The 27,497-nt window shown below is 47.8% G+C and overlaps 1 protein-coding gene across 1 annotated transcript; it reads left to right on the plus strand.

The window, feature by feature from the left end:
* Nucleotides 1–1,233: 1,233 nt before the first annotated feature.
* Nucleotides 1,234–19,401, plus strand: ETS2 (ETS proto-oncogene 2, transcription factor). The gene is made up of 10 exons (XM_027583448.2): nucleotides 1,234–1,515; nucleotides 5,674–5,745; nucleotides 8,189–8,300; nucleotides 9,427–9,546; nucleotides 9,792–9,992; nucleotides 11,800–11,883; nucleotides 12,941–13,162; nucleotides 13,907–14,170; nucleotides 16,147–16,265; nucleotides 17,122–19,401. The coding sequence occupies exons 2-10, from the start codon at nucleotides 5,674–5,676 to the stop codon at nucleotides 17,335–17,337; spliced, it is 1,410 nt and encodes a 469-aa protein (XP_027439249.1). The 5' UTR covers nucleotides 1,234–1,515; the 3' UTR covers nucleotides 17,338–19,401.
* Nucleotides 19,402–27,497: the final 8,096 nt, after the last annotated feature.

Below are 27,497 nucleotides of genomic sequence, written 5' to 3' on the forward strand. Positions count from 1 at the left end.
ATCAGTCTCCTAGAAATATCAATACTCCGCTGCACCTGGGTTGTTTCAGCTGTGTAGACCCTGCCTCTGACCCATGCAGTGGTGACACCTGAAGAGCCTCAGGTGCCTGGAAACGTTACAGTGCAATAGTATCTCAATTATCCGGTAACTCCGGATTTAGGGTTGCCATGGAAACCGGGAGCCTTGGTAAACAGAGAAGGGAGATGACTCCTCTCCCTTCCCAGCACTGCAGTCCCTGAGATACGCCAACTTTCAGTCCCCTGGCCTTCCCTAAAGCCGGGCTGTTTTATTTTATACCACCTTCAGGAATCTAAATTTTTCTCTAAAATATTGAGAAGCTGGATAGGAAATGCACACATTTCTAGGCATGGACTCAAGTATTTTCTGCTAACAATAGAAACCAGCAGTAGGGGCGATGGTTTTGACCGTGATTGGGAGTCAGATAAACTTGAGTTTCAACCGTGAATTTCCCGTCCATACGTTTTACGACCCGGCAATTTATTTACCCTAAGGTTCAGTTCCCTCACACTCTAAGTGGGGACAGTCATGCTTTGGAGAATGATGAGCATTCGCCCGGAGCCGCTCAGCCAACGCTGGTTACCATCCAGGCACCGCTCAACTCTAGGGGGCGCCCCTCCCACGACGCCAGAGGCTTGGGGCCTCCCGGAGCGGGGCAGGCTCAGTGACCCAGCCTAGGGCCCAGTTCGGACCTTTATCATCTCAGACGCATTTTAGAGGCTTTTCATGATAGAATGACGAGAAATCAAAGGCCATGAGGAGATTCGGGAATGGGGCTGGAGTGAGCCCCTTATTACCCAAGCCACTCAGTGCCACCACCCCGCGGGACAAGGGGAGGAAACCTAATCCTCCCAGAAGAGGCTCTCCTTCTGATCTCCCCGGGCTCACACCCGCGCGGGGCGCCGGGCCCCCGGTCCCCGGCCCACCGCTGTCCCAGAACAGCAGGCGAGGGACAGAGCCAGGTGACAGCGGGCGCGGAGCGAGGACCGGGCGGGAAGGAGCCGGCTCCGCCCCCGCTCCCCTCCCTTCTAGTCTCCTCCTCTCTTCCCTCCCTCCCCTCCCTCCTCTCCCCTCCTCTGCGCTCTCCCTCCCCTTCCCTCCCCTCCTCCACCCCTTCTCAGCTCTTTCCTTCCCCTCTCCTCCACCCCTCCCGTCTCTCCTCCTCCCATCTTCTCCCCTCCTCTCTCTTTTCCCCTCCCCCTTGCCCCTCCTCCCCTCCCCTCTGTCGTCTTTCCTCCCTCCTCCCTCCTCCCCCCGCTCTGAAGAGCGCGCCGCGAAGGGGACTGGCCGGTTACTTCCTCGGTGGCGGCACAGAACGCGGTGTGGCCCCATCCTCGAGCTCCGGAGCCGCCTGCCTGCCCCCGGCAGCTTCCCGGCTCCCGGCCCCCGCCCAGGTGCCCGCGGCCCAGCCCCCCAGCCCCGCCGCCCTCGTCTGCGTCCGACGCGCACCGCGGAGCCCGACCCGGAGCCGCCGCCGGCCCTGCCCGAAGCGGCGCGGTAAGAGCGGGGCCCGGGACGCGCGGGCTGGCGGGCCGGGGGTCCGGGAGGGCTCCCTCCGGCGCGGCTCCTCTCCCGGGGACCCGAGGCCCCGGGCGGGGGACGTGTGTAGCCCCGAGGTCCGGATCCCGAGGCGCAGCCGGGACCGCGGCGGGGCGGCGACTGTTCCCCGGCTTTGGGCTCGCTCCGGGTGCCGGGGCGGCTCGGGGGCGGCTCGAGGGCGGGGGGCCGGGGCAGAGCGCCAGTGGGCCCGGCCGTGACGCGCCGAGCAGGCTTCGAACTTGGGCCGCGGCCGCGGGTGACCGAGCGGCCGGGCAGGGCGCGCCCGCCTGTTTCACTTGCTTTTGTTTTTAAAAGCGGGTCGGGTGGGGGGCTTCTTGCAGAGGGCGCCCCGCGGGCTGATTTCGCGGCGGGGTTGGGGGGGACGCAGAGGGGGGTATCGGAGGGGCCCCGACGCGCCCGGCTTCGCGGGTGACTTACCCGAGCGCGCCGGGTCCGGTAGGATCGGGGGCACCCGGCGCCTAAAACACCTGGAGGCTGCAGCTCCCCGAAAACGTGCTCGGCCACTCCGGGGCCCGGCCGGGGGTTGGCGGAAGAGGGAGGCTCCGGGAGGGCGAGACCCCCACGGGCGCCCCGGGACCTCTGGATCGGGGGTCCTCGGTGCGGCGAGGGGAGCGTGGGAGCCTGTCGGAAATGCGGGCGTGGGTGTCAGTGCTGCCTTTATTTTCGCGTTCTTAAAGGATTTTGAATGAAAGGTTAACGTTTCTAAGTATATGGGTTTTTTGGTTTTGTTTTGGATTTTGGTTTTTTTTTCTTTTCTTTCTTTCTTTCTTTCTTTTTTTTTTTTTTAAGCACAGGAGACTTTTAAAATACTGGCCTGTATTCAGTTTCAGGGTAGCTTAAACTGGTAGTGACGAGCTACTTATTTAGAAAGTAGAGAAATGAGCAGTCCCCTTTGGAGATAGAGGTAATTTATTTTAATTCACCAGTAAGAGGTTATGTTTGTCCTGGACAATGGAGGCGTCCGTGCGCTATCTGCCTGTCCACAGCACCACCAATCAGGGAGATAAATCTCCAAGTTAAGGTTATTTAAAATTCTGAGTATATCACAGTACAGTAAATGTTAGCGCTGTGGGCCCTGCAGGGAAATATTCACTCATTTCTGGGGTTAGTCATTCCTCTCTCTAAACTGATAATTTTCCAAAAGAAAGAGCAAACCAACCTTCCAAAGTGGCAAATGAGTTTGCTTTTGCTTTTGTTTTTCTAATTTACCTAAATACAAACCTGTGCTCTGATCTCTCACATAAAGGATCACTCCTTCCAGGAAGTTCGGCAAATTCTCTTTGTTTAAAATTTTACTATTTTTAGCTCACACATTTCTGCCAGGTTTTCTTTTTGTTGTTGTTGTTCAGAAGCAGCAGTCAATAGGGCAACACCGCCAGGACCTAAATTTGAAATCGATTTGGGTAGAGAAACTTGACCTGTCTGCCACCTTAACAAGCTTTGTGGAGTAAAATGAGTGAACTTCAATTTCATTAGTTATGTGTCTGCCTGAAACCCAAGTGGAAGGGTACTCTGATTCCACATGGTTTTTACAAAACAAATTAAAAGCTGGACAACAAAAGAATTCTATTCTGTAGCTAGTAATTAGAGCTCTTTATGTGGGAGTGGTAGACTGCCTTTTCTCCTGGTACTTATACCCCAAAACCAGGAAAGCTTTAACCCATTGCCTTCCATACCAATACTCTGTCCATCTCTGTGAGGCTGAAAAAATGTACAGCAAAGTCAGCAAGTTGTCGGGGAAACCAGACTTAGAAAAAGAGCTGACCCAGTGGGCTCAGGAGGGATCATGGGTAACAGTTAAGATGTCTTTTTATGTGGGTCTCCTGTTTGAGGTTTATTTAATCAACAGGTAACAGGATTTAGTTCATGAAGCTCAGACTTAAGGAGCCTGTCCCATAGTAAAGAGTGGTGAGCTGGGCCATGGTCTAATAATATTTGTATGCGCTCTTCACTCCATAGTGATGTGGTGGGAGAAGGCCCATGCGTCATCATCCTGGTTACCTTCCCATGGAGCAGCTCCACTGGGATTGATCCGCCCTGTGCCCCCTTAGTTAGCCCTGCAGTAGCTCTGTGAGCCTGGGCAAGTCATCGGAGGTCTCTGGGCCTCCCTTGCCCTGTAAGATGCAACATCACTGTAAAATGTTACAACATCCATCTCAGAAATGCCAGGAAGATTCATTGAAGTGGGAATGTGTGGTCGCCCAGCATGGGCTTAGCTCTTGTCAGTAGGATCCTGTCCGTTCAGGGATCATTAGTAGTGAATGTTGATTCCTGAGTGCACGTGGATGACATGATCCACTAAGTGGAGATTCTGAGCCAATGGGGCCACTCTGGATCCAGGACAACCCTTCCTCTGCTCCCCTCCTGCCCCACAGGATGATTAATTTATGTCAAGTGTTCTCCAGCCTTCACTGGCCACCCTGATAATTACTCGCACTCTGAGGGTTTTAACAACCTTCCCCAGTGCCTCTTGCCTGCTCTGTGTGGTAGACTCTCCTCCCACGCTGCCTCTCTAGCCAGGGGGCGGTGTGTGTGTGTGTGTGTGTGTGTGTGTGTGTGTGGTGTTTAGTAGTTGGGAGGTCGGGTTTAGACATAATGTTGATCATAAAGAGAAAACAAAGTACAAACTCGAAGGAGTCATGGGGAAATGTCCTTCTTGCCACCTCCAGTAAGCCCTATCAATTGCACAATATTTTAATTACTCAGAGTTCCTGGTTGTAACAGGTGGCAGCGCCCAGGGTAGATTATGGGGGAAGACAATGAGGGGGGCCTTGTAAAGCTGCCCATAGACCTTTGGTTTCAAAGCCGAGAGGCTGGGGGGTGAGGCATGCCCCATGGGGTAAAGGTTACTATCACTGATGCTAGCCCAGCTTCTTTGAAGATGAGTTTTAGTTTTAGTTGCTCTGTATTTTCATATACCACTCTGGTGGCATTATCTTGGTACCTTTCTTACTTTTTAATATAGAACTTACCCGGCCAGCCCTATGTTAGGGCTCCAAGTTCAGTTTTCTGTCTCCAGCAGTGTCCGATTGCAAGCCACGTAAAAACTATAAGTTTTCTAATAGCTACACTCAATATAGGAAAGTAAATGAAGTTAATTTCCATATATTTCAATTAACTGAATACATTCAGAATATTATATAAACTTGCAGTAAATATAAAGTCATGACTGAGATACTTTACTTTTTTTTTACACGATCTTTGAAATCTTGTGTATTTTACATGCAGAGCTCATCTCAGCGCATCTTAGTCATGTGCCAGGTGCTTGGTAGCCGCAAGTGGCCCGTGGCTACCACACTGGTCAGCGCAGGTCTGTCTAGTAGAAGCCCAGACTCTATCAAAGCAAGTACGACTGCTCTGTGATCAACATTACTTGCCCTTGAAGAAATGCACAGCTGAGCAACACACACAGCAGACCTATTTCGAGTTTGTGTAGTCCACACAGGAGGGTTTGGGACAGTGCAGGGGGTTTGGCCTGAAGCAGTAGTTCTGGGAACCTTTTCTGTCCTTCTGGGAGGGCTTTCTCACAGCTTAGGGAGAGGCTAGGACCTCGGAGGCTCTTTCCAGTGTCCTGACCTTGGATCTGGATCCACCAGGAGTTCCCAGGTTGAGCTGACTGCCTCTTCTTCCCCCCACCACCCGCCCCCCCCCGCAGCAAACGGGAGGTGGCCAGTGCCTGCCCAGCAACTCCCCCCGCCACCAAGGGTGTCCTGCACCCTGAGCCAACCGTGGACATGGCAGTGAAAAGCAGCTCACCCTACTCCTGTCATGGAAAGACATCCCCCAGCCAGGCTCCCTTGGGAGGCCCTGCCTGACCAGCCAGACAGAAAGTGACTTTATCTGTGTGCTTCATCTCTAACTGGAATTCAGGAGAGAATCAGCATTATTATTTAATTACTTAAATAGCATACCCTTTGTGAGAAGGGCCTAAAACGTTAAGAACTAGCGTTCAGCTTTGAAGGACCTGTCTTGCTGTGGACCTTGACAGACTCCTCCAGAATTAGGGTTGATGGAGCCAATAAAGACTTACTAGAAATGTGTGTGATTTGTTGCCCCTGTGACTCTTTCTTTATGTCTTTTCCTTTTTTTTTTAAGATGAATGACTTTGGAATCAAGAACATGGACCAGGTAGCCCCTGTGTCTAACAGTTACAGAGGGACACTGAAGGTAAGAGAGCAAGTCTTAATTTAAAAGTTTTTAGAAAACATTGAGAAACTCAGTCTCTAGGAGGAAAAACCACCTGCTGGGTCCTAAAAGACTGTTTCTAGCCCCAGCCTTTTAGTTTATGGGCTGTGTGACTCTTGATTGTTTGCTTAATCTCTCTGGGCCTCAGTTTTCTAGTCTATAAAATGGGTCTCCTGATGCTCGTTCTACTTGTCTTCTAAGATATGAAACCATTTAATTTGCAGATGGGGAGGCCTTTGTGGTTTATTTCTGAGACTCCTGGCAGGTGAAAAATCCCATGATTCTCAGTAGGACCGAGCTGGAGAAGCTGTCTCCACTGCCCTTCTGTTCCCCCATGGGTTTTCCCAGGACGATGGGCTGGGTGTTGAAGAACTGGAAAGGAAAGAGCTGAGAGGTGGAAGACCAGCGCCGCTGTGGGGGCTTCTTCCCTTCAGAAGGGCCAGTGCCCACGGGCTGCAAGCAGCCTGTGGTCCCTGCCACAGAGAACAGCATGCCTGTTGGCGTAAACCAAACACAGATGAACGATGAAGGAGCCTTTAACGGTGCATAATAACCAAATTTCACATAGCTTCTATCTCAGTTCCTTCTGAGAACGTTCTCGAGTAGCACAAACTGATCATTTCCCCTTTGCCTTCTCCAAATGTGACAGCGAGATTGGATTGTTTTCTTAGCATCGTGTAGTAAACACATTTCAGAGTGCGATTTTAGATTGGCCTCCTCCAGGCTTATATAGTGATGTATCTCTGTCCTGTTATTTTCCTTTATAAATCCTTAGCAGGTTATTTGTCTGGGAGAGCCCAAAGAGCCAAAAATGGGCCCAGGCTCTTCTTGAGTATCATGAAGGTCATGAAACTTCAAACCAGCGAGTTTTCTGGTTTGATTTGGTCAGATGTTTTCAGCGTGGCAGAAACTGTACAAGAAATTGCGGTATTATGTTTGCAGCCACACCCCTGGGAAGAAAAATTCTTCTATAAGTTAGAAAGGATTTGATGATGCCCATGTGATTTTTGGGTTTGGAGAAGAAACAGTCGTTGCTGAAATTGATGTGTTGAAATACTTAGTGCAAATTTGTATTGTCTTTTGGCTTCCTGATTTTAAAAAAAGAACTTCCAGTCAGGAAAGGTGAGGCATTTCCTTGGTCATCCGGGGAAATGCTAGTGGGAATTTTAAAAACTGATTGCCCTGAAGCAGTTTATACATCTAGATGCAGATTTCAAACTTGATTGTTTTTCTCCTTAAGGTTTTGGCAGGTGGACATTATTGTCTTGGGCTTTGGGGCGGCGGTGGGGGGGGGATGGGGGTGGGGCTGGGCTCCAACATCATTGGGACATCATTGTCTTGAGTGTTTTCGGCGGAGTCCCAACTTCTGCCTGCCTTCTTACGTAATGCGTCATGCATTGTTCTGCATTTCTAAGAAGAAAGCACACAAACCGATTTTATTTGTAAATGTGTTGCACATTTTTTTAATTGATGACTCAACAGATGGGTCATTGTATTACGCATAACATGGGCTTTCTACTTTATGTTGGAAAAATATAACCATCTTTTACGTTGTTCCTCAGCAAGTCAGGCAGCGACGAATCAAGACTTTATCTGTTACTTATAAACAGGTCTTACACTAGAGGCGATCTCTTTTGTAAAGGTTAGATGAATTATCAGAGATCGCCGCCGTGTTGTGGGGTTTATCTTTCTCTGTGTCTCTGTCCTCTTCCTCCCCCTAAGCTGTACATAGTTTTACTTGAAACCTTTTTTCCTTTGGAAATCTTTCTCCTTAGTTGATGATGGGGGACAGGGGTCTTTTCAAAACGTTTACTTTTGTAAAATTAAACCGTAAGGAATGTTTTCATATGTATTACTATCTTCTGAACCGTTGGAATTGATGAGAGGGAAAGAAAATCTAGTTTTAATTAAAGCGTTTCGTGGTTAAACATAAAAATAAATGCTTCCACAAATAGTTGAGCTCACTGTTTTCCAAGTTGCATTCAGTCATCTGCTTTTGCTTTACTGCAGTGAGCTAAAACTGTCCTGCTGAGGGTCTGACTCAGTTTCCCTCTGATGGGGCAAAGGGGCCAGGTGTTTGGACCAGCTGGTCTGTAAGCCCCACCCAGCACTGTTCTTCTAAATTTTCATTATTTTTAGGTTTGTTTACTTAGTTTATTCATTGAAATTAGGCCATTAAAAAGAAATTCCCAGTCATTCTGACTCCGCGAGGTGGAAGCAATGATCCAGAGTAAAATAGAATCCTTTCCATCACTTTGACTGTAGAAGTCTGGTCGGAGCATTGACTGGTCAGTTCCTTTTATGGCTTTATAATTGCCAGTTTCACGAGGGTGTATCAGTAAGATGACCCATGGACCACCTTTCAAACAGGTAATTAAGTAAGTTTAAATATTAATTTCAGTCTCCTTTTCCATCTGTTTCGCAGCGCCAGCCAGCTTTTGACACCTTTGATGGGTCCCTGTTTGCTGTTTTTCCCTCTCTCAGTGAAGAGCAAACACTGCAAGAAGTGCCAACAGGCTTGGATTCCATTTCTCATGGTAATTTGTTACTCAGACTCGACCAATTGTGCATGATTTCTCGTAGTTCAGTTACTAAAAAGATGATCATTGGTAAGCGACAAAGGTTGGTGTCTTGAATGTTTGGTTTGAAAAGTCAGATGGTGGCTCTGAACCTGGGAGAAGACAGTTTTCCTTCTTTATGAGCATGAGGGTCCTGATGTTGTCCGCTGCCAGATGCGCCCAGACTGCCGGGGAGCTCCTGAGATTTCCAGTGCGACGCTCTCATCACTGCAGCAAGCCCGGGCCCCATCTTCCAGGGGCACCTACAAAGCAGACCATGAAAGTGCCCTCCAGCTTCTCATTCTGGGGTCTCATTATGAGTTAGATCATCCCCTACCCCGGAGTCTTGGGGCAACAAATTATATTGCTGATATTTGCCCGTCTGCATTTACTTCTGTAGTTCTTAATGTCATTGTTTATTATTTTTTAAAGGGATAACAGTCAGATAATGCCTATACAATTACTGTGATAGGGTTATTAGTTGGAAACATTCCAGAGATTACTTCGTCACATGAAGTAGGTGCCTAGAAAACATAGCCCGGAAAATTAACTAAAACACATAGGCTTGCATAAGCATGCCATCCTGAGCCGGTCATTTATCATTCTTGAAATTGCTGAGGGAATCCAGAGATTGCTTTTCATTAAAAATTGCAGATGTGCTGACTTTACAGGTGCTAAGAAGTCCCTTTGCCTGCTGCTTACTGTAATGGCAGTAACGTCAAACTGTGCATTTTGCATCCCTTAAAACTTTTGACCAAAACCATGTGCTTTCTTTCATTGTCTAAAAATTTTAAAAGAGACTTAGATAGAAATTTCAACTGAGGATAATTGGGTTTTTTTAATGAAGTTTTGCAAAATAATTTGCAAAATAAAGCTTGAGTTTTATTTTAGATTTTTTTTATAAGTGTAGTTATGAGATGTATAATACTTTCTCAATTTCTGCTGCCCTCCCCCAATTTTTGTTAATAGTTATACTCTTCTAAGGAATACTGTCAAGGTTTGCGATTGAAATTGTTCCTTCCTGAAAACTAAGATGTCTCCCCTAAATTCTGTATCTGGTCTTGCCAGCTTGAAGTCCTAATGTCCCCATGGGGTTTCTTTCTAGACTCTGCCAACTGTGAATTGCCTCTGTTAACTCCGTGCAGCAAGGCTGTCATGAGTCAAGCCTTAAAAGCTACCTTCAGTGGCTTTAAGAAGGAGCAGCGCCGCCTCGGCATCCCAAAGAGTAAGTGCGTTCTAGTCGTTTCTCTGAGTCTGCATTGTACTCAAACAACAAATCTGACCGCGGTCGCTTGAGATGACTTTTTAACCCAGCACTGTTATTGGGGTCTTAGAATTCCCCGGGGTGGCTTGCTCCTTTGGACAGTCTCTGGAACACATCTGGACTTTGTGGGTCGATCAGGAGTGACTCCGGTCTGACCGCCTCCTCCCATTTTCTCCCTGTGTCCGTCTTTGCCTCCCTCCTTGCAGACCCCTGGCTGTGGACCGAGCAGCAAGTGTGCCAGTGGCTTCTCTGGGCCACCAATGAGTTCAGCCTGGTGAACGTCAATTTCCAGAGGTTTGGCATGAATGGCCAGGTGCTGTGCAACCTGGGCAAGGAGCGCTTTCTGGAGCTGGCTCCGGATTTTGTGGGCGACATTCTCTGGGAGCATCTGGAGCAGATGATCAAAGGTACCTGCTGAGGGATTAGGCGCCTCCGCGCTGGGGAGAGCCACGGCAGGGAAGGGAGATGGGGGTATCGGGGCTCTGTAATCCTACGGTGGGGGTTTCAAATTATGTAAAGTAAATTGCCGGAAAATGCCACCAGGGTGAGTCAAATGTGTGGCAGTGATTATAGGTTTTTTAATCCACTAAAGTCTGTGTGTGTGTGTGTGTGTGTGTGTGTGTGTGTGTGTGTGTGTGTGTGTGTGTGTGTGTAACATCAAGGATAGCCACAAGGCAGTAACCTTAGTCACTATCTTGTTGATGGTGATCTGATGGCATGTGTCAGGCGAGTACGTGTTGCCTCAGATAATGGAGGCCAGCAAGAAGTCCTGTGTTTTGGTGGCTCACCTTATAGAACCCAAAGAAGAAAGTCAGCCTCAATGAAGAGGAGCCTTTATTCAGACAAACCCCATGAATTTTACAGTGAATTTTCCTAAGACCAAATGGAATCCAACAATAAGAATTTCTTCTGGTTTTATGTATTTAAATGAATGCAGAAGTAATTGATACATATTTATACACTGACACTATACAGAAACCGGCCATTGAACAAAAGAACTCTCATCATATAGAAGGTCTTGGTTTAGACCTTAAAAGAGTGTTGACAGCAGTGCTAAAAAAAAATACAGCCAGTTAAAAAGGAAAAAAAAAATTATAGTGAGGGGTTAGGTTAAAAACATGAGAAGATTAGTTCTTTGGTCGAGTTCAGAGCAATAGTCCTCGTTCACTTGGTTTTAAACACTGAGTTTCAACACCGTTTACAGACTCAGAATCTTTAAAAGACCTTAGGGTTCAGCCACCCTCTCTTTCAGCTGTGGCTTCTGGGGGCCAAGGAAACTTAAGTTTGGAGACCCCCAAATTCTCCCTGAATTTGGACAAGTCTGATTGGACAAGTTTCTGGTGAATCTGTTCACTGGCAGGTTGGGCCCGTTTTGTGGTCACTCTGAGTGTAAGTCTGAGGGTCTGGATTTGTGGGTGCGTGTGGCTCAGTGTGTTTGTAGGAAGTAAGCACACACACAGAGAATGCTAACCTTTTCCTTTTCAAAGTCCCAGGGCACCGGGGCCCCCTTCAGGTTCCCACAGCACTGCTTGCCTCTTTCTGTGCCATACTCACCTCACCCTGGAGAAATGAGGGGCTTGAAGCCACAAACCATAACCTCAAGAGGGGAGGAGCTGGGTCTGCTTTACTAACCCACTGTATTCCTAGCCCCTGAGACAAGTGGCACTTCATAAATATTTAAGTGTCTATTGACGGCACAGATGAATTAAATTCACAGTCTAGATACTTAAAATTATGCAGTAGAACATTTCACTTGGCCAGTGACAGCATTCATTTTGGAAAACTTACTCTGGTTATTAGGAAATACGTTGCCAACTCCAGTTTTTGAAAAAGACCAAATGTTGGGGCGCCTGGGTGGCTCAGTTGGTCAAGCGTCTACCTTCAGCTCAGGTCATGATCCCAGGGTCCTGGGATTGAGCCCCGCATTGGGCTCCCTGCTCTGCGGGAAGCCTGCTTCTCCCTCTCCCTCTCTCCCAATGCTTGTGTTCCTTCTCTGGCTCTGTCCCTCTCTGTCAAATAAATAAATAAAATCTTAAAAAAAAAAAAAAAGAAAAAAAGACCAATGACACCGAATACCGTCAGCTTAAATGTGAAGCGTAAATGCATTTAGTTATCCTAAAATAAACAGATAGCAGTAATTTAGAAATAAACGTTTTATCTTGCATAGTTTTAACCTTGATTTGCAATCCTATGTCTCCGGTGTCTGTTTTCCAGAAAACCAAGAAAAGACGGAAGATCAGTATGAAGAAAATTCACACCTCAACTCAGTCCCTCATTGGATTAATAGCAATTCACTAGGTCAGTCCAGTCACTTCTGCCCTGAAGACCTTGGTGTTAACTTTTTCTATTAAATTGGGACTCCCACCGCCCCCAAAAAATAAATAAAATAAAAATAAATTTGCTGGAGGTCCAAAGGCCAGTCTCAGCCTGCGCTGTACCATTGGGTGACCACACGTGGCCGCTGAGCTGCTGAGCACTTGAAATGTGGCTGGTCCACACTGAGACGTGTGGTAAGAATATAATGTGCACTGGCTCTGAAAAGCTTAATGGAACAAAGAATATAAAATGCCTCCTTAATAATTTTTAAGAGACTGATTACATGTTAAAATGATAATTGGTAATATTGGGTCAGGTCAACTATTAAAATTCATTTCACCTGGTTCTTTTTAGTTTGCTCCTGGGGCTACTAGAAAATGTAACGTTGCCTACGTGGCTGGTGTTATCTGTGCATTGGCCAGTGCCGCCTAAGGCAGGGAACAGAGCATGGGGTGGAATGAAGGGAGCTGATTAGCTGCTGTCAGAACTAAGCATAATGAATAAGGGGTGCCAGGCACTGGAGGCATGTAAGAAAGCAATTCTAAATTTGCTCTGATCTTTGGGGTCTTTCCTTCTGGTCACTGACACTGATAAGTATAGGTTATGGGGGGTCCCACTAGCCAGCAGAGGGAGGGACTGTTCCCTTACAAGTCATATACTGGGTGGCAAATCACTCCGTCTCTCTGAGGCTTACCGCCCTGGGAAGCTGAATGAGCCAGTGACCTCTGCCATTCCGAGAGTCACGTGAAGGCGTTTGCTAAACTAGAGCCATAGAGATAGATGCTAACATCGAGGTGTCGCATCTTGGCTCCGAGGCAGCAGGCGTTTTGGAAAGGGGCTTATTGGCTGAGATCATGAATGGCTTGTGAAGAGGAGGTAGCAGAAAAGCCGCCTGCAAAGCCCACTTTCCACTGCGGTTTTGGGGAGGGTTAGAGCACATAGAACTGGTTGCATTTGATTCGGGTTGAGGGCGCAGAGGGTCTCTGATGACCCCACCACTCCTGCCTCATAGCTCTGCTGTCCGATTGTTCTGTCCCAGGCTTTGGTGTGGAGCAGGCAGCGTACGGCGTGCAGACCCAGAATTACCCCAAAGGCAGCCTCCTGGACGTGTGTCCATCCTCCTCGGCGCCCAGCCTCCTCGGTTCTGAGCAGGAGTTTCAGATGCTGCCCAAGTCTCGACTCAACACCGTCAGCGTCAACTATTGTCCCATCAGTCAGGACTTCCCGAGCAGGAGCTTGAACCTGCTCGCCGGTGGTTCTGGTAAGTCGGAACTCCCGCAGGCTCCGTCTGCAGGGCCGGTGGTTGGATTCCAGGAGCCACAGGCAGACGGAGACGCAGTCTGCATCCTGAGTGGCCGTCCGGCACTGTCGCCGCAGGGGACGGCTTTGCTCAGCACGTGTGGGCTCCCGCTGTGTTTCCGGCTCCCAGCTGGGCACTGCGGGTACCGAGTAAATGAGACAGGGCCCCTGCTCTCACAGCTGGATTCCTCCACCCGGTGGGGTATTTTGGGAGAAGACGCAGGAACATGACATTCCTGCAGTCAGTAGCATCCCCACACCAAGAGGAAACCACTATCTTGACTTTTGTCCTCAGAGATGAGTTTTTCCTGTCCTTGAGCTTCATAGAAACAGAATCCTAGCGTTACATTTTCTTTTGTGTTGGTGTTTTTGCTCCTCCTTATGTCTGAGACCCAGCAACGCTGTTAGATGGGGCAGACCGTTGCTCTTTTCATCGCTGTATAATTCTCCATCCCTCGAAGGTGCACTTGACCCACCCATGCTGCTGCAGATGGAGGATGCGGTTGCATAGGGCATCTGTTGTAAGAAATGAGTGCCTGGCGAGAAGTCTGGGACTCGGCACCAGCAGGCTATAGGTGGAGTGGGGGGGGTGTTACAGCCCCCAGACCAGCCTGTGGGACCACCCCTTCCCCCCCCACCGCTCGGCAGCACCGGACGGTTCGCTGTCCTGGAGGAGTCAGCGTTTGTGCCCGGCTGTCTTTGCCAGGGAAGCCCCGGGACCGCGACTCCCCCGAGAACGGCACAGACAGCTTCGAGAGCTCAGACTCCCTGCTGCAGTCCTGGAACAGCCAGTCGTCGCTGCTGGATGTGCAGCGGGTGCCGTCCTTCGAGAGCTTCGAGGATGACTGCAGCCAGTCCCTGTGCCTCAATAAGCCGACCATGTCCTTCAAGGACTACATCCAGGAGAGGAGCGACCCAGTGGAGCAGGGCAAACCGGTTATACCCGCGGCAGTGCTGGCCGGCTTCACGGGTGAGTGTGTCACGCCGACCCTCCCCGTCTCCTCCCCGCGGCCCAGCCCCAGCGCCGGGTTCCTCCAGGGTGTTTCTGGTCTGAGCACATTGTAGCTACAGCCCACACTTGGTGCGTGGCTGTCATCCTGAATCAGGCAGGCTGTACCCCTGAATTCTAAAAAGGCCAAGCTCACATGAACTGTCATGCCCAGTGGTGTGGATGGGAATCCACAGGCCGCCCCCTCACCTGGGATGTGCGCGGCCAGCCTGGAGAGGAGCAGACGCGGAGGCCATGGAACTGTGGAGGCTTCAGCTCTGACTCACCCACTCCAGGAATCCCAAAGAATGTAAACTTGCCCAGGGAGGGACGGCAGAGCCAGCTTCAGACAGCACAGGGACTGTTTACCTTTGCTTGCTTCTAAAAATCCATCTTATTTTTAAAATTTGGGCAAGATCTATTTTAGGCGAGGGACAAATAATAAAGCCGTTTTTAGAACCAAATATTTCCAGTACTTTAGCAAAAACACCAAGATTTTTTTTTTCATTGCTTCATGGGTCCTTAAATGTGTTTTTCATACTTTGACCATATGGAGCCACTGGATTAAAAAAAAAAATGCCTACTTAAAATATTCAATAGGTTAAAATAAGAATACGGAAGCATCCATTTTTTTCTTTTCTGTCATCCACAGGAATGGTCTTGTCTTTCATTTTTTAAAAATGTTTTAAATTAGTTAATTTAATTACTTTGAGAGAAAGAGAAGCACGTGAGTATATGCAAGTGGGAGGCAGGGGGGCAGAGGGACAGGGAGAGAGAGAACACTAAGTGGACTCCCCGCTGAGCACAGATCACGGCACGGGGCTCGATCTCACGATCGTGACATCATGAGCTGAGCCAAAATCAGGGCTCAGATGTTCAACCGACTGAGCCACCCGGACGCCCCTTGGTGTTTTCAATTTTAATATTAGTTACCATTTGTTGAGTGTCAGCTCTGTGTGGTTAACTAAGCACATATATAGTTGGTTGTCCTTGAGACCGCCTGGGGGAGGGGCGGGCGCGTGCACCTGTTTGACAGATGGTACATTTGGCTCAGAGGTAGACAGCTCTCCATGGTCACACAGGTAACCTGGTTGTGTCTGGTTCCAGAACTCCCATCCTTGGTGCTTTATAGCCTTATTGCTGATGGCCATTGGGTCTTGAGGAACAACTCTTTGATGGGTGTGTGATCTAGGGCGGGGCACCTTGCCTCTGAGCTGCTCCTCGTCTTTAAAAGAGTTCTTCAGAAGATGGTGGTTCTAAATATTAATTCAGGAATGGTATATGAAAAGCAAAGCGTACCTCACCAGAGGCAGTGAGGCCATGGAGACAACCCTAAATGCCCAAGTGGCTATTGAGTAAACCAAGTCTGGGATTAAGCAATTTACCCACCGTCATTTGGCAGGAAAGCTGTAGTTTAGGATTCCATGAGACATGCCTCATTCTGTGGTGAAATGCCCCTTCAACCACCCCCACCCCTGTCCTACTGGGTGGTTCTAGAAATGAACCCTGAAACTTATTACATAAGGAACAATTAAACAGGATGAGGAATTTTTTTTTTTAAGATTTTATTTTTAAGTAATCTCTAAACCCACCGTGGGGCTCGAACTCACAACCCTGAGATCGAGACTCACCTGCTCCACTGACTGAGCCAGCTGGGCCCCTCCAAGATGAGGAATTTTAATGTCAAGAGTTGGTGGCCCTGAATTTTCTTCCAGAAAGACCCAACTCAGCTACCAAGGGCGTAGTGCCCCCTTTTTCAGGATGGGGAGAGGGGAGACCCCTGATTGGGTGTCTAGCCTCATGCCATTGAAGGGGTCAGTCCTGTCTCCACACTTGGAGTTGGCACCCTGCCCAGAGTCGGGGCTCCCATTCCTCAGTCAGCCTATTTCATTAGAAAGGACTAAAGCCTTGTCGAACTTTAAATCTATAAAAACGTACAACTTGCCCCTTTCCCCCAGGAAGCGGACCTATTCAGCTGTGGCAGTTTCTCCTGGAATTGCTCTCGGACAAATCCTGCCAGCCCTTCATCAGCTGGACTGGAGACGGCTGGGAGTTCAAGCTCGCGGACCCTGACGAGGTACAGCCAGAGCTTGGGAAGTCAGTCTCTGGGCTTTGAACCCTGATTTCATCACTCTGGGCTCATAAACTCGATCCTCTGGGCACAAAGAAGTGTTCACTGCTGCAATGAGTTCTAGTGTTCTGTGGGTGTGCTCTTGGGCACGGGGCAGGCTTCGTAGAGTTGCTCTCTCATCTGATAAAAAAGGCACAGGTGCTAAGCTGAGAGTCTTTCCTGACCATCTGAAATGCCATAGGAAATGTGCTTTTTTCCACTGTTGGGGACTGAGCCTCCGGCAGCCCGGGCTGAACTTCTGGCCCTTGCAGCTTTGCCACGCTCAGCTCAGGCACTCGGAAACCCTGGAGGGGAAGGCCGAGGGCAGATCCAAGACCCTCCCCTCCAGGACAGCATTAGAGAACCCTGGGGGTCTCAGGCAGCCTTAGAGTGCAAGCTGGCGCCGCCCCGATTCCCTGAGGAGGCAGAAGTGTTGAGGAATGCAGAATGTCACATGGCTCAGAGTCGCACCCAGCAGCTGTTGACTGTGGGGCGTGGAATAAGAAGCCGGGAGGTGGGGGGACACAGCGTTTCCCTTGTGTCAGGCCCGCCCGGTTGGGAACAGTTGGCTCCAACACGAAGCCTTCCTGCATGAGACGGTGTGGTTGCTGCGGGGGGCGGGCTCACTCTCCCACCTGCACCTGCCTCCTTCCTCAGAGACACAGGTGCTGAAGCAGACCCACCGCTGGGGCCCTTCTGTAGTGGTCAAGTTCTCTGGGGAAGCAGCGTGAGACTCCTCCCCAGGGGCAGGTCATTCACTTTTCCTTAATTGTGAGTAAGGAAAATTGCAGATTTGAACTCTTTTCACCCGTGTCTGCTACAGGTGGCCCGCCGGTGGGGAAAGAGGAAAAACAAGCCCAAGATGAACTACGAGAAGCTGAGCAGGGGCTTGCGCTATTACTATGACAAGAACATCATCCACAAGACGTCGGGGAAGCGCTACGTGTACCGCTTTGTGTGCGACCTGCAGAACTTGCTGGGGTTCACCCCCGAGGAACTGCACGCCATCCTGGGCGTCCAGCCGGACACAGAGGACTGAGGCCCGCGGGGCCCCGAGCTGAGCCGGCCCGGCCCGTGCGGGGCTGTGAGTGCGGCCATGCGACCGACTGCTCCAGGGACCCTGAGAGGCGGGATCAAACGCATCCAGGGGACTCCCCAAGAAGCAGTGGCCTTATTTCACCGGAAGCCGCGGCTTTTCACCCAAAGCGGCGTGGCTTCTCACTTCTAAAGCCTGCTGATAGGAACACGCTATTTATGATGCTATTACATTAGAATGGCCAAGAAAGAAGCTCTGGGAAGCCGTCCTGGCTCCGAGCAGGCCATGGGACAGGAACGTTCAGGCCGTTGGATATTCTCCAAGGAGCGAGCATGTCTCGGGCACACACTTTTTTTTTTTTTTTCCATTTTCTTTTGCCTTTGGCCGTCAGGAATCACGAGGGCAGAAGCGGTCTCTGGTTCAAGGAGGCGGAGGGTGCAGAGATAGTCGTGCCGTTTCAGAAGTTAGTTTGTATATATGACTGTAATCTTAATTGTTGTCAAAATCCTCTCAGAGTCCTATTTAACGAGAACTGTATATTGTAATTTAAAATAATTCTGTAAGTGTATTTGAAATAAGAACGCAGACGTCCGGTGTTCACTGCGGTTTCCAAGAGCACGTGCGGCGTCCCGCGAACACGGGGTCTGCCACGGCGGACGAAGAAGTTGTAAAGTGTGTATTATTTACATTTAATATGCTTACAGGTAGACGTCGAAGAGGGTCAGTTCCTATTTCTGTTTTGTTTTGCCTGGATGATTATCTGGCAAGGACTTTGTACATTTGGGAATTTTTATGAAACACTTAATGTTATTATCTGGAGGCCCATCTAGCCTCTGCTTTTCTCCTTAACCGTAATGTAAAAGCTATAAAGCAGTATTTTTCTTGACAAATGGCATATGTTTTCCATTTCTGTGCATGCCTTTAAATCCGTTTATACCTACAAGACTGATTTTATTTTTTAGTTCGACTGTGTTTCCCCAACAGCTAACCTCCCCAACCAGCCATTTCCTTCCCATGCTCCACCTCCGTGCCCCAAATTATTCTGTATGATTAAAATAAGAATGCTATTTTTGGAAATATGTGGCTCCTTTTCAGAGAGCAGGAGGGATTTATGTAGCAGCTACTTTTACTGCAGAAGTAATTCACTGGAAGAAAATGTAATTTGTAAGAAAGCTCTATTTTTATCTGCGCTCCTTGTGAAGTTAAACAGGTCATACTGAGCTGAAGCCCGGGGCAGGTGGGGGACAGGAGGGGGAATCTTCACGAAGCCTCTTGGTCGTGAACGAAACACAACTTTTCCCTCACCTGTGGAGTCGTGGGCTATCTGGACATGATGCTGCTCCTTTCTGCTCAGTGCCCAAGCTCTGTGTTCTTGTTTTCGTGGATGCAGAATGCCCAGAGGCAAAGAGAGGACAAGCAAGATGGGAGAGAGAGTCTGCTGGAGGATTTGAGGTGAAAAAAACGTGTTGCTCACCATGGAGACTTTCATGATTGTTTCCAAGGAGCACCTGGGTGGGCATGTATTCGGGGCGCTTGGAAGCGATCAAGCCAATGTGGTTTCAGGGCCGCATGGGCCTCCCTTGCAATGCGGGGGACACTCAGAGCCGTGGCTGACGTCCCCATAGAAGAGTCCGTCCGTCTAATGAGGCTGTGGGACTGGGTGGCAAGGCCAGCTGGGCAGAGCAGCGCCAGAGCTGGGTGACTCAGTCCCAGTACCTACACGAGACCATTTCCAGTGTCTAAGCACAGGATGTTTTTCTCAAGCAGGACATGTTTATCACTCAAACATCTGTTTATAACATCCACAGACATGTGACTGGGAACATCTTACTGCCAAAGGGAATCTTAGCCATCGGCTGATTTTGTATGGGGTTGAACCACATGAAATTGCCAATATTTGACTTTTTTTATCTACAGAGTTGGGCGGTTTCATGTGATTCAACCTAATAGTTACAGAAACTAAAGCCCATGATAAACCTTTGGTGTGGTAATGAACAGACTTAAGGATAAAGATTTTGTAATCTGACCTTTTCTTTCTCAAATAATAAAGTATTTTGTTTATACAAACGCCTCCCTGTAAGGGTCCTCCTTTCGTCCCACCCCAACAGGGAGGGAGGAGGGGAGGCGGAGTGAGGATAGCAAAGCCCCATCCATGGTCCACACCTTACCCCCCCCCCAGCTTTCAGTCTATTGAGAATCACATCTCCATTTAACTGGTTTTACACATGGGGTCACCCAGCAACTCGTGACCAAGCTGCAACCCAGCTGTGAGCTCTTCCTGAAGGAACCCCCAAAAAGTGTTGCCTTCAACCGAAAGATATTTTAGGAAGGGATTAGAATAGAAAGATCCAGGGGTCTTGTCTTTGCCAGGGGATTGGCAGAGCTAACAGAAGAGATTGTAAGGATGCTTCAGTGAGGAACCCCAGTAGGGTTTTTGAGGTTCAGGGACTTTTCTCCAGGATGCCTGACATTGCTGAGCTGACTTTACTAGAGGTGAGGGTGGTGGTCCTGGGATACGGGTTCTCAAAGACACTTCAGATTTAGTGAGGATACCAACAAACAGGTGGGTTATGTCACAGGTGTGCTGGAGGCCCCTGCCTACGGGCTGGCGAGAACAGGTCCCTTCCCCACTTTGCATCAGTGATGTGTTGGTATCTTGAATGTGATTGTGGTGAGAGTATGTGCGCCATGAAAATCAGCAGACACTACAAATCAGGGCTCCCCTCAAGCCCCCTCAGGGAGCTGGTTCTTAAACATTTACCAGAACACCGCTGGTCATCAGTGTTCACCATATTAGAAATTAGAACACATTTTAAAATACAATTCCTTTTAAAAATAACATTAATGCTTTTATAGAAAATAACTTTTCCCGAAAAAGTGAGTGTGGCATTGTTTTACATGTTTTCAAATTCCTTTAATGTCTGGTTTAAAAGAAGGGAGCTGGGTTCTTATATTTTCTTCTGCATTTTGTCTTGTGATATATTTTGAAGGAAATCAAGTCTCACACAGATATGTAATTGGAACAGAGGAGTATTTGGGAGATGTCTGGGATAATTGTGGATATTGTTTCATACTATACCAAACCTGGCAAATGGAAGTTTCTTAAAAGTTCATTGCAGTTGGAATATGAAACCATATCAATAAACTTACCTATGATTATAATAAATTCCATTGGTCTGTCTTCCACTTTGAATGGATCTTTTACCCATGTGTGATTTTGTAACATCATGCATTAGTCATTTGGAAAATATTGCTTCAAAATGTTGACACATTTCAACATCTAATATCGAATGATCACCTTAGTTACAATCATCACCAATTTCACCAGAAAAATATTAGGAGTCTATCAAGCTCACAGTGGCAGAAGTAAACTTTCAAAAAATTCAGATTTTCATTTGAAAGCTCAAATGTTATCACTGGCAACAAACACTCTAAGTTGTTTTCTTTGAAGTGACAGACTCATTTAGTTTTGAGGACATACCTGTCAGATACCCAAGTCTGAACAAACATAACTTGTCTGTTGTTCTTGCAGGTAAAAGTGGTGTCCAGGGACAAAGTGGTTAGTTTAGCTTGCAACTCACACAAATGCACAACTGCTTTTCCCGGGACAACCAATCTACCTTAATGTGCAGCAATTCTTTAGATGTACTATCGATTACCCAGAGGTTAAAACGATGTGTATTCACTTTAATAAAATTAATTTTTACTGTTTTATCAAGGACATTTTTAAATGGAACTGGTATTTTTTTTTTCCTATGAGTACACAATGGTAAGGAAGACAATGATGGCTGGGACAGTTTAGTGCTAAGGTCCCAGCAGTTTTACCGACCTTTGCTTTTGCAAAGGTGACATTGAGGATCCCCTGAAAGGGTGTCAGAGCTCCCCAGTTGTCTATGGACCTCACTTTGAGAACTGTTCTGGAAAGTCAAGCAGCTCACCCAGAACACAGAGTGGAACAGGGGGCAGGAAGGTTGACCAGGAGTTGGGTGAGAATTTTCCTCTCTCCTCTTGGATCAATGTCCATCCTTCCAATTTTACCCTTCCATAGCCAATTAAGATGAGCAGTTTTATTTAAAGCAAAAAGAATTGTCTAATGTTCTACATGATAAGGAAAAATTCACTCGCAGGTGAAATGGATATTCTCAAGGTCCTTCTCCTCCCATCCTTCACTCTGTCTTTTCCATGTGTCACTCCGATTCTAAATCTTTTTGTAATGTAGTACATTTCACCATATTTTAAATTTTCCCTTTTCTTAACATAGTCAAAATGGGTCATGAAGAGATGAGGTTCATGTGGCCTGTCTCCCAGCTTGTCCACATGGTGGTGAAGAAGCAAACTTAAACTGCCTTTAGTCCACACCATGTCCCGGTTCTTCCCCATACAGGGGCCCCCAAGGACCTCAGATCTACAAATGGTGGACACTCATGAGTGGTAATGATTTGGAGTCTGAAGGGGCTGCTCCATTGGGTGTGTGAGGTGCAGGATGTGGGGGCCAGAGCAGGTGGACAAGGAACAGGGGAGACACAGAGGGTAGTAAACTGTTTCATCACCTCTTTGGAAAAATCAAGCAAGTTGGCTATAGTGTATTGTGCTTTGGCCTGACCTTGAATTATTCTCACCCAGCTGTCATGCACTGCTGCATGACCTTGGGCATGTGACTTCATCACTCTGTGCCTCAGTTTCCCCTCCATAAATTGGAGTCACTGGGTGGCAGTAGATGGATGAATCTTTCATTTGTTTAAGATGGCAGGAAGTCAGTGACCTGGGGGGCTCCATTTAAGTCATGGGCAAAGCATTCCAGCAGGGGTCTCTGAAGAAAATACGGCTCCTGACAGTCATGTCTCTGTTTTCATACGAAGAAACCCAGGCACGGAGTTCAACAATAAAGCTGGCCCTTAAATCAATCAGGACTCAGACATAGGTCTTCTGTTTCTCAATGTTGTCCTCTTGCCATGATAACCAGGCTGTGTTTTATTTAAGTCATTATAAATCCTACCCAGGGGTTCCACCAAGCTTCCAGTTCCTCCTTCTGTTCTGTTTTAAACAGAATACGCAGCCATTGATTTGAATTTTAAAATTATCCATGAGCCTCCTACCCAAAGGACACCCAATTCTCATACACACAGCAGCTGGAGGCAGCCAGTTTAGTTGAGCGGATGCGCAAATCCCATAATCTGGGCCAGATGTTAATCTGTCTTTTCTGTAATCGCTGCACAGAAGAGTGAGGCTCGAAGCAGTGAAGGGGAAAATCCCTTATTGTGTAATTCTTTTGAAACTCCTGCGCAGGGTTTGAACATGTGATTCTACTTGAAATCTGACATTAACAGAAATACCATTTTTGGTCATAGCTGGTGATGACACCTTCACAACTGGAATTGACATTGCCCTTGTCCATCTGCTATGAGTAACTGCCCCCTCTTTGCCTCCCAAAGTCAGGTTCAGAGGGCAAGATAGCCCAGGATTGCCAAATCTGACCCCCACCAGCAGTTTCCATTTCTATGGCCTCACACTCTGCAAGTAGATAGCCAAGACTCAACATACAAACACACACATGGAAATGCTGATTCATGGGAGCCCATGGCCTGGGTTGGCTGAAGGATGACATGTCCTGGGGATGCTGGGGATGACAAATGGTACAAAGATCATGAGGTCTCAAGCAAGAGTATTGTGCATTGGCTATGGTCCATTTCCACGTCAAGTCCATGAGAAACACGGTCACCATTTGCTGGTAAACTCCACCAAATTGGCTACTGAAGAGGTTATTTTTCATCACAGTGCAAATGTGTAATTAATAATTGTGAAATACAGTAGCACTGGCAAGTCTCGATGTCATCCATTATGCTCATTTTACAGATGTAGGAACTGAGGATTGGAGAGGTTAAAGCCCTATGTTGAAACTAGAGGGACTTCTGGACACAGCAGTGGCCCCTGATCCGTCATGCCTGTGGACTCCAGCTTGGGGGTGATGGAGACCTCCAGGGGCTGGAACCCAGAGTGGCCGCTGCAGCTGAGGGACTGGACAGGCCACCCCAGCTTGCTCTATCTGTCCCTAGGTCAGTACCAGCAGTGCTGTAGGTGTTCTTTACCTTCCTACCCCAGGGATGAAGCCAGTCCATCATCTCAAGGACACAACACCCTATTTATAGTTCTTAGAGCCTGAGCAATCAGACTACTGTTTTCCATCACATTTGCATGAGCCTGGGCTTCTGCTTTCCCAAGCTATGTATGGACGCCATAGCACCCCCCAAGGGAAGCTCCAACAGTTTGGTTAACTTTCACTCATTCATTTTATATTCACCCTCCCCCCAACCACTCATTCACAAGCAGCTCTTAAATGTCAACCACTGGGAATGTACAGATTACTGAAAGCCAGATGCTCTCTGTTTTCTAGGAGCCACTCTAGTAAAGGAGCCCAGAAGTTGGTAAGGGCATGTGAGTTCCATCTAGGGCCAAGGCCAGGTTCCCATTGCTTCACCTGTGTCTGTGGCTAAATTCTATTCAATAACCATGCACAATAGCAGTAACATTACAACAAGAGGTGACAAAGAATCAGCCTTGCTGGGTGCTGGGATAGGCGTTGGAGGTCCACGAGTTCACTGAAATGGCTCTGCAGTCAGCCCCGCAGTTGGGATGATCCTCAGAACATAGATGCTCACACACGCTCATATTTACATGCATCCTTGCACAAACACACATGTCCACCCACACACAGACACTGCACTGTGTCTGGCTGTCTCTGCCCCTCCTTCTGTTTGTCACCACGTCTCTTCTCTTCTGGATCGCTTCCAGGGGAGGCTGTCACACAATACACAGGCTGGGAGCACAAGTGACATCAGTCTGTTGTCTCACTCTTCTGGGGGCCAGAAGTCCCACAGCAAGGCGTTGGCAAGATTGGTCCCTTCTGAGGACTCTGAGAGAGAGTCTGCTCCAGGCCTCTCTCCCTGGCTTGTAGATGACCCTTTTCTGTCTGTGTCTTCACATTGCCTTCCCTCCCCATGCGTCCATGTCCACACTGCCCCTTTTATAAGGACAGTCACACAGGATTAGGGCCCGTCCAAATGACCTCCTTTAACTTGATTACCTTTGTAAAGACTCTATTTATAAATAAGGTCACATTCTGCGGCACAGGGGGGTTAAGACTTCAATATTTGAGTTCTGGAAGAACAGGGGTCAACCCATAACATCTCCCAACACTAATGAAGTTAAAAGCAGCAGAAGTGGACCCAGGGGACAGCAGTCTCACACATGGACTTGGGTCAGTTGTAAAGATGCGCTCCCAACTCACATGGGCTACTACAGATTTGTAGAAGAGGCACAATTCCAAGAGAGAAGATAAAACAGAAATCTAAGGATGGTTCAACTAAAACCACAGAATGCAGAAAAGGAGTTCAAGAAAACAAAAAAAGAACAAGAGCATCAGGGGAAAACAGTCAGAAATGGAATAGGTATTAATCCACATATCTCAATAATCACTTTAAATGGCAATGGTCTAAACATATGATTTAAAAGACAAACTGTCTGAATGGATAAAAAAAATAAGACCCAACTCAACTAGACATTGTCTACAAGAAGCTCACTTTCACTGTAAAGACACAGATTAAGAGTATGGGGATGGAGAAAGACCACACTGACACTAATTTTAAAAAGCTGGGAACACTGTATGACATCACCAACTACGGAGCAAGGAAAATGACCTGGGGCTCAGGGGCAGGGAGGGAGGAATGAGTAGCGGTAGCACTGGAGGAGGTTCAGGGCAGTGCAACTATTCTATATGACACTGTGGTGGTACATACACGACAGTGAGCATTTGTCGAGCACCATAGAAAGCGCAATACAAAGAGTGAAGCCTAATGTAAATTATGAACTACACTTGATAATAATATACCAATATTGGTTCAACGCTAGCACTAGATATACCACACTAACGGCTATTGTCAGTAGTAGGGGGTCCTTTATGGGGGAGGCTGGGGGTACTTGTGAACTCTCCATCTGATCCATTCACATTTTTCTTCAAACTGAAAATTGCTTTAAAAAAATAAAGTCTAGGGGAGGTGGAGCAAGATGGCGGAGGAGCAGGAGACCTGGATTTCGTCTGGTCCCAGGAATTCAGCTGCATAGAGATCAAAACATTCTGAACACCTACGAACTCAACAGGAGATCGAAGAGGAGAGTAGCAACAACTCTCTGAACAGAGAAGCGACCACTTTCTGGAAGGTAGGACGTGCGAAGAAGCGAATCCGAGGCGATATTCGGGAGGATAGACGGCGGGGGAGGGGCCTCCGTCGGCCGCTTCTGGCAAGTGCTAGAGCCGCGGGGCACAGAATCGGACCTTTTAGAAGTCGGCTCCACGGAGGGACGTCGCTCCAGTGGCTAAGCGGGGGGTGGAACCCTCGCGGGACAGTGTGGTCTCAGGACCCTCGGGGTCACAGAAAGACCGGGGCTGCCTGAGTGCGGCAGAGCTCCCAGGTATCGGAGCGGGGAAGCCGGCTGCAGAGACGGAACCGAGGCGCGGGCTCTCAGCTCGGGGTGGCCATAAACTGTGATCCGCGGCCCAGTCGGGCCACTGCTCCTCCAGCAGGGACCCAACACGCGGCAGAGCCGGGGAGACTCCCCTTCCTCCGCCGGGAGGAGCAGCGCGGGAGCGCACCGCAGGGATCTGCTGGGTTTGGAGACTCCACACGGGGTCGGGTGCCAGAGACAGAAACGCTCGGTCACAGGCCGGGTGAGCGCGGAGTGCGGCCGGAGACCGGGGACAAGGGAGTGACTGCTTTTCTCTGGGGGCGCACTGAGGAGCGGGGCCCTGAGTTCTCGGCTCCTCCTGGATGGAGATTGGGAGGCCACCATTTTCACCCTGGTCCTCCAAGGCTGTACGGAGAGCTTGCAGGGAGCAAAAGCTCCTGAGAGCAAACCCGAGCAGCTTGCTTAGCCCGGACCGACAAGGGCGGGGCAATTCAGCCTCCGGCAAAGACGTTTGGGAACCACGGCAACAGGCCCCTCCCCCAGAAGATCAGCACGAACAGCCAGCAAGCCAAGACCAAGTTTACCGATCAAGGAGAACGGCAGAACTCCAGCGCTAGGGGAATACTGCACATAGAATTCATGGTTTTTTTCCCATGATTCTTTAGTCTTTCAAAGTTAATTTTTTTAACTGTCTTTTTTTTTAATTTTTCTTTTTCCCTTTTGCAACCAACATCTTATCAATCCCTATTTTAAAAAAACATTTTTATTTTTCATTTTTAGAGTCATATTCTATCACTTCATAGTAGTTACCCTTATTTTTGGCATATATATATATATATATAAGTTGTTCTCTCCTTAAAATTTTGAGATACAGTTTCTTCTAACAGATCAAAATATACCCTAAATCTCTAGTGTATAGCTTTCTTCTAGTCTCCTGCCTGATCACATTCTCTCGCCCATTTTTTATTTTCTTTCTTTCCTTTTTTTAAAATCCTCTTCTTTCTTTTTTCAAACAACTTCTTATCAATTCCTTTCATAAAATTTTTTATAATTTTCATCCTTACAATCATATTCCATCCCTTCATTGTATCAATCCTTATTTTGTACATATATGTCTTTCTTTCTTTAAAATTTTGGGAGGCACTTCCTTCTAACAGACCAAAATACACCCAGAATCTAGTGTGTGGCACTGATCTATACACCAGCCTGATCATATTTGATCATATTCTGGTTTTTTTTGTTTTGTTCTGTTTTTGTTTGTTTTTATCTTTTTATTATTCTTTTCTTTTCTCTTTCTTTTTTCTTTCTTTCTCTTTCTTTTCCCCTGGTTTCAGATCTTTTCTGATTTGTTTAGAGTATATTTGCTGGGGACATTTTTACCCTGTTAGCATTTTGTTCTCTCATTCATCTATTCACCTCTGGACAAAATGATAAGACAGAAAAACTCATCTCAACAAAAAGAACAAGAGGTAGTACCATCTGCCAGGGACCTACTCAATACAGAAATTAGTAGGATGTCAGACCTAGAGTTCAGAATCATGATTTTTAAAGATACTAGCTGAGCTTGAAAAAAGCATGTAACTTATTAGAGAAACCCTTTCAGGAGAAATAAAAGACTAAAATCTAACCAAGTCGAAATCAAAAAGGCTATTAATGATGTGCAATCAAAATTGGGGGCACTAACTGCTAGGATAAATGAGGCC

This window comes from Zalophus californianus, chromosome 1 (genome assembly GCF_009762305.2).
Source record: "Zalophus californianus isolate mZalCal1 chromosome 1, mZalCal1.pri.v2, whole genome shotgun sequence".
NCBI lineage: Eukaryota > Metazoa > Chordata > Mammalia > Carnivora > Otariidae > Zalophus > Zalophus californianus.

Coding starts and splice junctions, on each gene's coding strand:
- ETS2 (XM_027583448.2), top strand. CDS start 5,674: ATGAATGACTTTGGAATCAAGAACATGGACCAGGTAGCCCCTGTGTCT. Junction 5,746..8,188: donor GTTACAGAGGGACACTGAAG/GTAAGAGAGCAA, acceptor TCTGTTTCGCAG/CGCCAGCCAGCTTTTGACAC. Junction 14,171..16,146: donor AGTGCTGGCCGGCTTCACGG/GTGAGTGTGTCA, acceptor CCTTTCCCCCAG/GAAGCGGACCTATTCAGCTG.